General features: G+C 44.9%; 1 protein-coding gene across 1 annotated transcript in view; it reads left to right on the top strand.

The window, feature by feature from the left end:
• Window positions 1-16,009, top strand: part of SPRED1 (sprouty related EVH1 domain containing 1) — a 59,916-nt gene that overhangs the window by 26,781 nt on the left and 17,126 nt on the right. The window contains exon 2 of the mRNA XM_044271830.1: window positions 9,379-9,553. Coding sequence (XP_044127765.1) covers window positions 9,379-9,553 — 175 coding nt within the window. The remainder of the gene's footprint in view (window positions 1-9,378; window positions 9,554-16,009) is intronic.

Below are 16,009 nucleotides of genomic sequence, written 5' to 3'. Positions count from 1 at the left end.
ACGATGTCTCCTACACCCTGGCGTTCATAGCCCACTGTCACTGCAAATCTCAGGCTGTCATTTAACACCATCAAGCTGTACCTAGCGGGGAGACAGCACTGCGCCATGCGGGTAGGTGGCGCGCAGCTTGTCTCCGGTGAGATGTTTGGGAGACTCTCGTCCGCGCTGGATGGATTTCCTTTTTGGCCACTCTCCTAGTTTGATTGTTAGGGCAGCCGTGTATCTCGGGTTTTGCGGGTTCCTCGGGCCAGGTGAGTTCACCAGCACCTCCCCTAAACGTTAGGGGTTGCCGGTGCGACAGTTGTCCTGGGCCCATGACCTTTGTGGCCTCTGGCTCCCTTCCACGAAGGCCAATCAGCATGGACCATCCTCGGAGGTCAGGTTTTAAAACCTCCAACGATTGGTGCCCAGTCATGGTCCCCCGTCAATTGCTGGCCCCGTTGCAATGGCCTCCCCAGAGGCCCCGCTGCTTCCTTGGCGTTGGGGGCCCCTGTCATCAATCCAGTTTTGTGGCCCACATCATAACGCTGGCCTCAGGTCTCGGTCGTAACCCGCTGGCCACCACGGGACTCTCGCTCTGAACTGGAGCTGCGCCCTCAGCATCGAAAACGGGGTCTCGGCGCACTGGGTTAAATGCTTGGGTAGGTGGCGCTCTTCTTGCTTCACGAGATACATCCCGAACCCGCATGTTGAGATTTCCCAGGCATTTTGTAATCTTGCTCTCTGGGTGGTTTTGAAGGCTTTTGGTCACTACTCTGCTCTCCTCGTTTATTTTTGCCCACTACTAGGCTTACCCTCGCTCCTGGCTTCCGGCACAACACAGCCAGCTAGGTCAGGGGAAGCGCTTCACCCACTCATCACAGTTAAGCCTCTCCCATAAGTGGAAGGCTGAAAAGTCAGCCTGAATTTGTGGGAGGGGCATATTACCTTCTTAAGCCCCAGCCTCCAGCTCCTCAGGGCGCTTCTGTTCACACCCACCCACCCCCCCTGTTCTCAAACACTCCCTTTTAGGGTATGCCCACTACTAGGCTTACCCTCGCTCCTGGCTTCCGGCACAACACAGCCAGCTAGGTCAGGGGAAGCGCTTCACCCACTCATCACAGTTAAGCCTCTCCCATAAATATATATATATATATATATACATATATAATGATGTATGTGTGTGTGTATATATGTATGTGTGTGTGTGTGTGTGTGTATATAGATATATATATATATCTATGTGTGTGTGTATGTATGTATACACATACATACACAGTCCTGGTGGGCAACCCCTGCTGGCCTGAAATTCTGTATCAGTTGTATGGCCAAATGCCAATTGAGATTGTACGTTGAGTGTTTTTTTTTTTTTTTTCCTGTTTTGTATTTTTCTTTTACGTGTGTTTGTTTGATATAGTATTCTTCACTATAAATGTAATGGAAACAATTGATTCTAAACCACAGCAAGTAGAAGTATGCTGTGATGTATTAAGAAAAAAAAAACAACGCAGCAAACCCGAAGAAACTTGTGGTATTTCGCGATTTTCGTAGGCAAAATGTGAATGACCTAATAAATGGCATATGTGTTGCATCATGTGTGAACTCTGCTAGCAGTTCAATCATGTAGCCATGACTTTATCCTTTATTTCCTGAGTGATGGTGTAATTTGACCTTGGGTGGGGGGTTGTTTCCACTCTTTCCAGGAGATCTGGTAATGCCAAAGTATCGAAGTGCAAACAGGAGTTCAGCAGCGGATGTGGCTCGGGTGACACAGTGTGTATTAGAAGCGATTACAGGACTATTGTGGATAAAGAAAGTTGGTGTTTGTTCTTCCCGGATGTGTCTCCCGCATGTTACACATCGCTTAGTCTTCATACCTAACATATTTTTGGCGTGTTATGGCTTCCCAGCAGATTTGCTTTCTCGTTACTCTGTGTTCGGCCTCCTCTTTCTTCTTCCACTGCTCTCATCCTCGTGTTTTTTTTTTTTTCCCAGCGTCCGGTTTGCACCCCCCACCCCAGCTTTTACGCTCCTTTGCCATGAAAGAACTCCCTGGTGTTGATAGCTGGTGTTCGGCGGGAGCTGGTTATGAAGAAATAGGTTAACCATTTGCCTGAGGGGTTTGAAAACAGACGGAAGAAAGTAAATGGGAGAAAAAACTTCCTGTTTGTTTTATGTAATAGAAGTGAGGCATGCAGCTTTAAAGGCCTCCTTAACCCCTTCGCTGCTCGGAGTCCTGGCATAGGTGTTTTACTCTTCCTTCTTATCCATTTTTATCTTGTTTTTATCCTAACTGATGGATCGGTGAATTTTTTTAAAATCATTTTTGCTATTCTTCTACAGCCCATGGGATATCTGAAAGCCAACTTCGAAAGTTCAGAGGTGGTAATGACCCTGTAAGGCTGGTCGCACACTGCAACGGGGGTTTTGTGAACCAGGCCTTATATGTCACTGTATATCTACCATGCCATTGCCAGATGCTGACTATAGCTTCCTGCACCCATTGCGCTTCCTTCTCCCAGGAGGAGATATCTGTGACTACTTTAGCAGGATGCAGACCACATTAGCTCCATGCAATCATCATTGGGTGCACACAGCACCCTGCAGGCCAAACTTCTATTTTATTTACATGGGCAACCCTGTTATCTCTACTAAGTCCTGCCTTATCTCTACTATTATGACTTGTATCCTGCATTACTGCAGTTTCACAGTTGGTACCATTTACATACCAGATATTAGGGGCTGTTCACGTCACGTTTCAGTTAACGTGTACGTCAGGAAAAGCCCCAGGCGGATACATTAAAAGGGTTATCCCATGATTAATGTTAAAAATTCAAATCCAATATCGTATAGCAGATGACAACTTCTTTCTTAGAACCAGCCCTGTACCTCAAATGGATCCAAAGATCTGCCCTATCATTGCTCCAATTGCTCTGCTAGATTTAGTTGTACTTTCTGAAGTGGTGTGTCCTGTCTGCTGCAGCTGGTGGCCGTTGAAGGATGGAACTGAGCATGTATGTCCATCTCAGTGAGCAGGACAGAGAAAGTAGAGAAAGGGCAAACAGCAGATGGCGCTATAAAGCTAGATTTCAGCGAATAACTCAGTGGCTATACAAAAATTTTTACTCGCTTGCAATTACAAAAGTATTCAGAGCCAGGTGCTGGTTGGAAATTTTTGTTGAATATTTTTGGTTGGAGAACCCCTTTAAACAGACAAGAGCACAGGAATTTGATGGACAGAGTATGTTCACATGGCGAATCTTTCATTCAGATTCAGACTTGTTTTCTAGGCGGAAAGCCTTGTGTTTTCAGAGCCCCGTTGAGTTTGTTGGGAATTTTTCCCACCGGGGATTTGTCCACATTGCAGGAAGAAGTTGACAGGACGCTTCTTGAATATCCGCATGGGAAACCACACACTGCCCATTGAATGGGGCTTATCTGTGGCAGAAATCCAGGGCCATCCTCTGATTTCTGCTACGGATTCCACTGCAAATGAAAGCTAAACCGAGAATGGGACCGCAGTATTTTAAATTAAATACTACCCTACGTAACCATTAGGGTGGTTTCAAAAATATATTATTATTTTTTTTGGGATAAAGATGCTGGAGTTCTTGATGCGGTTTTTGAGCGAAAGCCAGAAGTGGATCTAAGAAGAAGGAGAAATATATGTTCTTGCCTTTATATTTCTCCTTCTGGCGTTGGCTCAAATGTTTGCATGACAAACTACCTAAAAAAACTGTGGTCTTAAAAAAATAAAATAAAAAAAATAATGTGTGACACCACCATAAGGGATAATGATTGTGTCATGATTGTGTGGAGATTTTCTGGAAGCAGTAGGTCTCCAGATGATTATGGTCCTAGTGGTGGGACTGGGCTACAATAAAGCACCATATATGAAAACCTAAGAAAATTCAGTTTCTATATGATGAAGAAAGAAATGTAGCTGTACTGGAGCAAGGATGTTTAGTTTATAGTAACGTGTCCTCTAGAATGATATATGTCCTAGCATTATAGTCTCCAGCAAGTATGGCCAGAAATTAGGATAAGACCTCATGCACACCAGCGTATTTATTTTGTGGTCCGTAAAATACAGATACCAACCATGCGCATGCCACATTTTCTAAATAGAAACTGCCTATTCTTGTGCACAAAACGGGCAAGAATAGGGCATGTTGTATAATTTGTGAGACAACCGCACAAATTGGGACTGCATGTTTTTAAAAATGAATGGGTCACAAACCCAAACAACGGTTATGGGCATAAGGCCTAAGAGACATGATTTGAGATTGTCATCAGTCGGGATTGTCTAGAGGCCTGCACTGGTGATGATTGTATACAGGGGGAAGTCCTGCCGTAGTCTGGGCAGAAGATTACCTGGTGGCTTTAAGGTGGCCACTACCTGGGTTCATGTAATGGATCTAGTTATTTTGAACTTATCTAGAGGTGTACATACAGTATGTAAGGCCCCATGCGCTCAAATATGCCGCATACAGAGTCGATGCGGCTCCGTACAGCATGTTACGTAGGTTTTCGTCACTTGCTTAAAGTTGCTTTGTAACATGGCATCTGATGGAACAATTTTTTTTGTTGCTCCCCCAATTGAATGGAGTAGCGGTCAAGCCTGCATATCTGCTGTTCTCTTCCGCTCTATGGGACTGCTTGAGATAGCCGAGTACAAGCTTTCAGCTTTCTCCGCAGCCTCATGGAGCTGAATGGAGCATCAGCAGCACATATGCGTGACCACCGCTTCATTTAAGGTGAGTCCCCCCTGTTCTCATGATGGGTGTACCTCCGCAAATTAGACACTTATCCCCTATCTTGAGGAGAGGGGATAAGGTGTCTTAATGGGACAAACCCTTTAAGCATTTTTTTATGCATAAAAGTGCTTAAAGTGTCCTATTTTTATTTTACATGTATTGTCACCAGAAATGAGACCGGATCTTCTCATTTAGAAATATTTCCCTCAGCTTCCTCTTCTAGATTCCGTTCCTGTTCTTGATTAAAAAAAATATATAATAAAATCATGGAAGGGAGAATTGTACTCCTAAGGCCACTTTCACACGGTCAGTATTTGTAAGCCAAGACCAGGAGTGGCTCCAAAACACAGAAGAGGCACACATCTTTCCATGAAACGTTTTCTCTGTAGGTTCCATTCCTGGTCTTGGGTTATAAATACTGATGACCAAATGCCGACCGTGCCAAAGTCCTAACTGAGAACGGTGAACAATTTGGCTCCTAAATTTTTCATTTGAAAAGCTAATAGTCTGAATTCCTGTAGTTGGTAATGTCCGCTTTGTAGTACTGTTCATGCTCAGTTGTACTCGTCTCGGCTAAGCAGATGTTATGGAGAGGTATCGGTGGCCCTTTAAGCGTGGTTATGTAACCGTTTCCTAGCTCCAGGCTTTGAGTGAGTGAGACGAGGATGCACAGAGCTTGCCATTCAGCCGTCCTGTGAGAAAACTGCACGCAGCATAATTGAAGGAAATAGACTGTCAAACACTGGCACCGCTCAAAATATTGAAGCAAAGCTATGGTCATTAACACGACTTAGGATGTGAGACATCCCTGCTGCCGTATGCTAACAGACAGCCGCCACAATATACTCTCTACATATTGAACGTGTGTTCCTGAGGGTCACATACTAAATGTATGTTCTGTGCTTCACTCTGTGTTGCAGGTATTCATATTTCATCTTTGTTTTTCCTTGGTACATTATTTCTGGATTCTTCTTGACCTGGATTTACCTTGGTGAATGAATAAAAAAGAGATCTTAGGGTACTTTCACACTTGCGTTGCTTGATTCCGGCAGGCAGTTCCGTTGCCTGAACTGACTGCCTGATCAGGCAAACTGTATGCAAACGGATGTCATTTTTTCTGACTGATCAGGCATTTTTCAGACTGATCAGGATCCTGATCAGTCAGAAAAATGCCTGATCAGTCAGAAAAATGCATTGCAATACCGGATCCGTTTTTCCGGTGTCATCAGGCAAAACGGATCCGTTTTTTTTTTTTTTTTTTTTTTTTTTTTTTAAAGGTCTGCGCATGCGCAGACCGGAAGGACGGATCCGGCATTCCGGTATTTTGAATGCCGGATCCGGCACTAATACATTCCTATGGAAAAAAATGCCGGATCCGGCATTCAGGCAAGTCTTCAGTTTTTTTCGCCGGAGATAAAACCGTAGCATGCTACGGTTTTCTCTTTTGCCTGATCAGTCAAAACGACTGAACTGAAGACATCCTGATGCAAACTGAACGGATTACTCTCCATTCAGAATGCATGGGGATATGCCTGATCAGTTCTTTTCCGGTATAGAGCCCCTGTGACGGAACTCTATGCCGGAAAAGAAAAACGCAAGTGTGAAAGTACCCTTAACCGGATATTCTCACAGTATCCTCAGACAGGGTCCAGGAGCTTGGACCACCACCGATGTTTTGAACAATTGGCTTTCTGTCCTTGTTTTCTCAAGTTTGAAGTAGTTTAACTTGGGGGTACTTTCACACTTGCGTTGTGAGGATCCGTCCGGCAGTTCCGTTGCCGGAATTGCATGCTGGATCCGGAAACCTGTATGTAGACAGATCGGGATGCGGATCCGTCTGAAAAATGCATTGAAATTCCAGATCCGTCTCTCCGGTGTCATCCAGAAAAACGAATCTGGTATTATTATTATTTTTTTGCATTGTTAAAGGTATGCGCATGCACAGACCGGGAAACCGGATCCGGTTTTCCGGAACACTTGGTACCGGATCCGGCATTAATACTGTTCAATGGAAATTCATGCCGAATCCGGCATTCCGACAAGTGTTCCGGAATTTTGGCCAAAGAAAATTATGCTACCTACATTGCTCACTATAATAACTGAATTAAAGGGGTTGTCCTGGGTTAGAAAAAAAGAGGGTAATCTTTTCTTCCAGAGACAGTGGCACTCTTGTCCTTTGGGGGTTTCTGCACAATTCACTTCAATAGGGATGTGGTACAGCCGTGGATAGATGTGGTGCTGGGGTAAAAAAAATAATTTGAACTTTATTTTTATTTATTTTTATCCAAGGAAATACCGTAAGAGGGACTGAACTGAAGACATCCTGATGTATACTGAACGTAATTCTTTCCATTCAGAATGCGTTAGGATAAAACTGAAGCGTTTTTTCCCAGTATTGAGCCCCTGTAACGGAACTCAATACCAGAAAAGAATAACGCTAGTGTGAAAGTACCCTTAATCTTGGATGCAGCATGATCGTCTGAGGAGTCAACAACTATGATTACCATTTTCTTTAACAGTACTAGACCGAATCTGGGATTTGTGTCCTTTATTGTCTTTTTACCCATGTGGGCCTAATTTACCGTACCACATTATACCATAAGATCATGGCCATGGAACCACACTACTGGACAGGTTTTGCGGGTGCTCTTTTGAAGAATATCCACTTTGTCATTTGTGACTTCAAGAACCATGTTGGTCATCTAAGGCTACTTTCACACTAGCGTTCGGGCGGATCCGTTCTGAACGGATCCGCTCATAATAATGCAGACGGAGGCTCCGTTCAGAACGGATCCGTCTGCATTATTTTTAGCATAGAACAGCTAAGTGTGAAAATAGCCTAGTACGGATCCGTCCAGACTTTCAATGTAAAGTCAATGGGGGACGGATCCGCTTGAAGATTGAGCCACATTGTGGCATCTTCAAACGGATCCGTCCCCATTGACTTACATTGAAAGTCTGGACGGATCCGCTCGCCTCCGCACGGCCAGGCGGACACCCGAACGCTGCAAGCAGCGTTCAGCTGTCCGCCTGTCCGTGCGGAGGCGAGCGGAGCGGAGGCTGAACGCCGCCAGACTGATGCAGTCTGAGCGGATCCGCCTCCATTCAGACTGCATCAGGGCTGGACGGCTGCGTTCGGGTCCGCTCGTGAGCTCCTTCAAACGGAGCTCACGAGCGGACCAGCGAACGCTAGTGTGAAAGCAGCCTTACAATGAAATACTATGTGTGTGCTTGGTCCAGTATATCTTGATTCTGATCTTCAACCACCCCCAATAAGTTCTGTTTTGAGGGTCTCTTTAGGGTTGTGCAGATGATTTGATTAGTGTGACTCCATCAGTTGTTGCCACTGCTGTTTATTGCCCATGTAAAAGGCCCTTAAGTTTCTCGATAACCTTTTATCATCGGAAGATATGACAACACAAAGAGAATTTCGTAGAATTATTTTTGGCTCCTTATTTGGTTTCTTGCAATCCTGTACTATGGAAGTTGCACAAGTCTTGATTGGTGTCACGGAGGATGTGAAGTGCACCCATAAAGTGGTTTATTGGTCATATAAATGGTATTCTTGGTAGCAGCATATCTGTTGTTGTTTTTTTTTTTTTTTTTTTTTTTTAGGTGGCAAATGAGTGCATGTATTTCCCGGAAATATTCAGAATGACTAGAATTTAGAATTGATTTTGTAGCCTAGAAGTAGAATAAAATATTTCTTGTCTGGAAAGTCGTCGGTGGAAGGTTACAACATTATTGTCTTATTGAGGCATGGGGATTACTTTTCATGGATGACTGTGCAGCATATACTGAGATGCATGGGAGATACTAGGTATAGAGCCCCCGACAGACTGCAGATCATCAATTATCTCAATATCTACGTGATTTTCAGGTTTTTATTACGTATTTTTATATGCAGTAACTAAGTTCTTGGATGGGTTCGTATGTTACAAATATCAGAGTGTCAAACCTGGTCTATATGGCCTTGTCCGCCCCAGTGCGTGACCGATCTGTGTATTATATAGATTTGTCATCCTCTGGCCGCAAGGAAAATTTCCAGCTTCCCGTGTTCAAATCTGCAGAAGGATGCCATATTTAGCCAACCTCTTTACTATTAATGCTTGGTCAGTAATCTTAAAGGGGTTTCCAGCATTATACTCGGGATAAGCCATCAATATCATATTGGAAGGGGGTCCAATAGCTCGCATTCACTGCAATAAATTTATTCAGGGTAGCTCCAGCACCAGAACTACACAACTGTGTTCATTGTGTAGTGGACCGAGCTATTTACTGCAGCACTGTTCCCATTCCCTTCAGTGGGAGCAGTACTGCAGTAACCACCTCCATATGCTACACATAATGGGCAGGGGTGCACTCACGGCTCCAGAGCTGCAGGACATCTGATTGGAGTTGGTGAAGGACCCCCACTGTTCATATATTGAATGTCTCTCCCAAGGATAGGCTACCAGTAGTAAAATCCTGGTCATCCCCTTTAATGATTTACAGACTGCTTTGAGGTTCAGTGCACACAGACGTTTTAGAATGTGATGGTACATGGCCATGTGCATGATGTTCATCCGTTTCTCTTATTGCTCGTTTATACCAGTCTCCAGCTCTAATGCGTGTTTGCTTGCGTGTTCTCTATCTCTTTCAGTGACAGTTATGCACGCGTGCGAGCTGTGGTGATGACACGGGATGACTCGAGTGGCGGGTGGTTACCGCTTGCAGGAGGGGGACTCAGCTGTGTCACCGTGTATAAAACTTCCCACCCCGAGGAGAACAGGAGTGCAGACTTTCTTGTCCATGGAGAGAGACTCCGAGACAAAACGGTGAGAGAAGATGTACAATGTGCCACACCATGTGACATTTTCTCATGTTACTTATGCTACCTGCATTGCTCACTATAATAACTGAATTAAAGGGGTTGTCCTGGGTTAGAAAAAAAAGGATAATCTTTCCTTCCAGAGACAGTGGCACTCTTCTCCTTTGGGGGTGTCTGCACCATTCATATCAGTAGGGATGAGGTACAGCCATGGATAGATGTGGTGCTGTTTCTGGGCTGAAAAAATGTAATTTTTTTTTTTTTTATCCAAGGCAACCCCTTTTAATATAGGTGTAGTCCTTCTAATGAACGGCATTTTAAGTGGACCACAGATAAAATTTATTTATATTTTTTATGCATTTGAGATACAGAACATTGCCTGAGGGGCAAAAGAAAGCCCTCGCCCTGACTTGTTGCCTCTTTCTACCTGGCTGGGTGATTTGGGCGATGCAATCTACTGGCATCCAGAATAAGGCGCCCACAGGGTCTTAGACTGCACCTTCTCTCTATGGCTGTTGTGGGGCATTGTTAAACAGGGTTTTCTGACATATTATTTTTTTTTTTTTACTGATGACCTATCCTCGGCTGATCGGTGGCGGTCTGACACCCCGGACCCCCTCCGGTTAGCTGTTTGAGAAGGCACCGGTGCTCGCAGTAGCACTATGGCCTTCTCTCTGCTCACTAAGCACAGCACCGTTGTATAGCAGCTCCGCCCCAGTCATGTGACTGATGAGTGTGTCATCACATGGTCTAGACAAAGCTGCTAGAAGGCTGGGGTGCTCCTGTTGATCGGACCCCCACCGATCGGATACTGATGACCTATCCTTGTAATATATAAATAATAAAAAGGATATTATCCGAAAAACCCCTTTATGGGGTTTGAGAAGAAACTGCTCTGCTAACCAAGTGGTTAATGTCACAAGAGTGGAAGCCGTCCTGTGACAACCTAGAGGTGCAACTAGTCATTACGTTACATGGACGGTTGTCAGTGCACTGGATGCCTCTCACTTCAGCTCCAGAAAGCGCGTGCTTGCGGTCCTTGGTCACCGTGCCTGTTGCTGAGCGCTTGTCTCCATGGCAACGGTGCACTGTCTCCGGCAGAGGATGATAAGTCTGTAGACTGGCAGTGGAGGGAAGCTATCCCTGCATGAATCACAGCGCTCCAGGCATGTCTGGTCCACGGTGCTGGCAAATCTAGGCACGCGGCCAAAGGGCTCTGATGGTCACTTTTAGGATGTGGGGCCTGGTGTGCAGGGGTCCAAGACAATGCCCCAACCTACCAACTCTTAACCCTCTTGCATCTACAAATTCTTTATATTCGGGGGGCAAAGGGTCATTGGAAAAGGGGAAATTTGCCAGAGATCACCCAGATTTACAAATAATTGTGCCTAACGTATACTGTAAGTATGGGGAATCTTGGACTATTATCTGCGGCAATACAGTCAGTTCAAACGACTCTTGAAAAAAAAAAAAAATTGACAGCACATTTTTTCGTGCTATTTTTGACGTGTCTTTTTTTAAACAATGGGTGTTCACTTCAATACAAAGCTGCATTTTCAGCTTAAGGTTTTTGACACCAAAAAATGCATGGAACTTACATGGAACTGTTTTTTCTGCTTCCTATTCATTTTAATAGATGATTCAGCACCGATTCTGCCCCAAGATGGGGCATACTGCTTCTTTTTTCCACGTAAAAATAAAATATTTGAAATGAATGAGAGGCTGTTTTGAGGAGATTTTGGAGCTGATTGTGAGGCAGAAACGCTCCAAAATCAGCGCAAAAAAACTCCATGTAAACTGGCGCCAAGGAGTCCAGATCACTTTTTTTTTTCTTTTTCTTTCTTACTGCTCCCCATTCTTCTGCTTTCAGCAGTCAAAGCTGAAAGCAGTCCGGACTACTGTGCTGTGCTTATATAACGGACAGGGACTCCTGTGCGCATGCGCAGCAGTCCTGACAATGTATTTCAGCGCAGGAACAGGGAAATAAAATGTTGAAATCTGGACTCCTTATGTGGAGTACTGCCCATGTATTACTGCAGATAAAAGTCCAAGATGCTGGTGACAAAGTCCCCTTAAAGGGCTTGGCCACTATATATTACTGGCTACACGTGCTGGGGACAGCTCATACATGCAGCTACAGTACCAATGATTTAATAGTCCTAATTCATCTTTATTAGCCCAATATGGCTCTTGCTCTAGTGTCGTATTCACAGTAACTGAAATCTCTGAGCAGTACCAAAGGGGGATTTCAACGCTCCGTAATCAGGGCTGCTCCGTGATCATTGCTGATATTAGATCAGTTTAATAGGATTTCTCCTTCATTGCTGTAAATAGGGTTCTGCTTTATTTGAATAATTGTGATTGCAAAGTGCAGAATTTCGAATTGACGTTTCCACCAAGAAGGTGTTTAGTACCCAAAATACAGAGTATGTGCACTTAAAAAAAAAAAAAGAAAAGAGAGGTACTCAAGTGCTGGGCCCGAACCATTCTATCAAGAGATGATGGGTATGTGCATGATGCCATCGCTTTGCGATCGGGGAGGGTCAGACCCCTGGGATATCACATTCCTGAGAATGAATGTGTTGGGGTCCTTTTACATAAGGCAGGCTCAGCCCTAAGTGAGCGCGGCTGACGCTATACAAGTCAATCAACAGACATATTGACAGGGCCCAACGCAAACTGAATGGTTGACGTACGATTGTTACAAAAAAATTCAGTTTGGTTAGGGCTGCAGCTATCGACTATTTTTGTAATCGAGTATTCTATCGATTAATCCAATGATTAATCGAGTACTCTAATAACAAAAAACTAATTAAAAGAATGTTTTTCTGTATAAAAACTCATCAGCTGCCCCCTCAGTGCCACCAGCTGCCCCCTCAATGCCACCAGCTTGCCCACCTAGTGCCACTAGCTTGCCCCCCGTGCCACTATCTCCCCCTCCTAGCCATGTCCCCAGCACCAGTACTTACCTTTTCTGTAGGGGCGCCACTCCACAGCTCCTCCATATTCTCCCGCACGCTGCACTGTCATCCTGACGTCACACAGCGTCGGGTCATAGTGCACGCATACGTGCAGCGCAGTACAGGCTGGCGGATGACCACGGAGCGGTGAGTAATAACTTGCTTCACTCATGCTTCGTGGTCACATGACAGAAACGAATCCTCGATGCAAAAAGTTTTCATCAAGGATTTTTTTGTGTAGAATTACTCTATTCAATTGAGTAATCGTTTCAGCCCTAGTTTGCATAGTGGCACGTTTTCCGGTTTACACGAGGAGATGTGCTGCTGTAAAAGATCCGATCGGCTGTTCATTGAGCCTTTTACATGTGTCATTGATCAAGAACAAGCATAGCTTTCAGCCCATCACCTTAATGCTGCGTCCACATCACTCTTTTTCCTTCAGAGCAGCGCTCCCGATCACGCGTTGTGCTGGAAACTGCTGCCCTAAACCCACGTTGTGGATTTTTCATTCTCAAGGTATGTTCACATGGCATAAATCCGCCACCTAAAAACTGCGGCAGATCTGTAAGCAGCGTCTTTTTGGTGGCGGAAGCTTCCTTGCTATTTTAGCCCTTCCCCATTGTCGTCAATGGGGAATGCAGCTAAAAGCTGCTTTATAGAAGTAAAATGCCACTTCTGAAGTGGACGGCAAATCAGCGGTGGAAAAAGAAGCCGCCATATGTACGTGGTGGCCTTCCACCTTTAAAGTAAATGGGGAGCGGCTGTTGGCATTTTGCTCGCGGATTACGCCGCAGAAAAAGGAATTTTCCGCCAGGGTCATCTACAGTTGTTGATATTTTTCAGTTCACTTGGGAATGAGATCGGCACTCTGTGAGGTATCGGCTCTCATGTACAGATACAAGGAGATCTGGAGCTGATGGGCCGTTTTATGACAGGAATTCCAGGAGACGCCTGTTCCTCGCAGTTCTGCTCTCTGCAGATTCACAGTGGACATATTGATTATCAGCATAGTCTGCGGGAGAGCAGCAGTTTATGGCTGGAGAGACGGCTTTTACCAGCTGGGTCCCGCTGTGGATTTCCCATCAGTAAATGCACTCATCTGGTTAATCCAAGAAGCAGGTTTCACTTACTTTGGCCTCTTCTAGAAGTCTCTCCCCAACCCCCCACACTCCCCAGACTCCCTCCGAGTACAGGAGGCTGAATAAATCCCTGAAATCTTCAGTCCCATCGGATGAAGTCATGCTCCTAGATTTGGTAGTAATTATTGATTGGGCACTTGTGATGTGACAGATGATCAGAAGTTGATAAATGATCACGATACAGCAAAGCACATTAAAGGTCTTGGGTAGTCCTATCCTTGAGGTCACCCTAAATATCTGTTATCTGAAAGATTGTTCGGTCGATAACTTTTTCTCCCATTTCCCTACACACATGCATGCTTGGTTCCGCAGAGCGTGTATGTGTTTTCAATGGGAAGAGACTTAAAGGGCAGATTTGTATCTATGAAACTGGCTGACCTGTTACATGTGCACTTGGTCGCTGAAGGCAATTGTGTTGGTCCCATGTTCATATGTGCCCGCATTGCTGAGAAAAATGAGGATTTCATATATGCAAATGAGCCTCTAGGAGCAACGGGGGCATTGGCGTTACTCCTAGAGGCTCTGCAGCTGCCTTGCACTTTGCTCTTCGATTGACAGGGCCAGGCAGAGGTAATCACGTTTTCACTGCCTGGTCCTGTCAAAGTACAGAGGACACTGCAGTTGCAGAAAGAGCAGAGCCTCTTCTAGGTGTAATGGTAACGCCCCGTTGCTCTTAGAGGCTCATTTGCATATATTAAAACATCATCTTCTCAGCAATGCAGGCACATATGAACATGGGACCAACACAGATGCCTTCAGCTGCCAAGAGAACATGCAACAGGTCAGCCAGTGTCATGGGTACATCGGCTTATGTCCTGTCAGAACAAACGGATCAGGCGTGCAAATTCAATTTGCCCGATCCTTCCTTCCCTGTTGCAGGAGAGTCAGAAGGTCCACATTAGATTGTCTTTAAAAGGATCCTAAACACATAAGATATTCTCCCATCTGGTACATTTATGGCAGGATATTCCATAAATGTCTAACAGCTGCAGGTGGCACCTTTAAGACTTCTATCTTCATAAAGAGGCCCTGTCAAGCTTGGCCAGAGAATAGAGAGGTCACCGCACGTGCATGGCTCTCTCCAGTCACTTCATTAGCACCTCAGAATATAGCCAACATGTATGGCCACCTCTCCATTCCTACCTGGGTACGACGAGGGCCCATTTATGGAGACAGGAACAGTTCTCAAAGGTGGGACCTGCACCTCGTGGATTTTTATGGCATTTATAGTGAATTTGACAGATGGAAATATCCATTTAAGTTGACTTATCAGTTGTATCTTGACTTTTATATTTTTCTGAAAAAGTTGTGTCAACCAAGATGGCTTCTCATTTTGCTGTTCTGGGTTATTTATCACAGTGTAACCCCAGCCTTAGGTTAGTGATAAGCATAAAAGTTGGCTGAACCCCCAATATTTTGCTTGGATCGCGTGAAGATCCTATGTTTGTTGGCCTTATGACTTGACCATACTTTTTGAGGAAATGTGGATAGGGCATGTTGGATCTCCAAATTCTCTGTTTCTCTGGGTTCTGGGTCTGGGGTGCCTTATTGCCCTCTACCCATTAAAATAAACATGCACTCTTGGCTGAAACAAGCATGCATGTTTGTGGTGGAGTCAGGAGAAATGGCTCACAGCTAGAGCGTGTAGTATGGCCAGCCGGTTTTAATTACTGCCAAACCTGCTTCAGCTAGCATGGCCAACCATTATTTATACAGTTCCAGCATCACTTCTGGGGGTCTCCTGACTCTCCCCTAATGACAGAAGGATCCAGCTGTTGGTTTCAACACACCTCGTGTTTTCTGTTTCAGGGGAGATGCCATACCTTCTCCACTTTGATTGACAGGGCCAGGCAGTGATGACGTTTTCACTGTCTGGCCCTGTCCATTAAAGTGCAGATAGAGCAGAACTGCTAGGTGTAACAGCAACGCCCCCATTGCTCTTAGAGGCTCATATGCATATATTAAAACTTCATTTTTCTCTATGCGGGCACATATGAACATGGGGGTCATTTATTAAGACTAGATTTGTAAACGTCTATATCTAGATATGTAAACGTCTATTTATGAAGAGGTGCCTAAAACAGGTGTAGAATATGATGAATGAGACGGATCTGCCGGCCCTTCCCTGCCCATGCCATGCCCACTCTTTTAGAACTGGCTTGAGTGGGGGAAAGTCGCAGATTGAGGTGCAAATAACCTTTTCGCCTGCAATCTGTGCCAGAAATAGGCCTAGTCCCCCCATAGGACCTACACATATGTGTCTTCAGTTGCCAAGTGCGCATGTAACAGGCCAGACAGTTTCATAGGTACAAATCTGCTGACAGATGCCCTTTGCACTATATAAATAGTGGTTTACAGTAAAGT

Source organism: Bufo gargarizans, chromosome 11 (genome assembly GCF_014858855.1).
Source record: "Bufo gargarizans isolate SCDJY-AF-19 chromosome 11, ASM1485885v1, whole genome shotgun sequence".
NCBI lineage: Eukaryota > Metazoa > Chordata > Amphibia > Anura > Bufonidae > Bufo > Bufo gargarizans.
The sequence above is the reverse complement of the archived record's forward strand: the minus strand, read 5'-3'. Positions and strand labels throughout refer to the sequence as shown.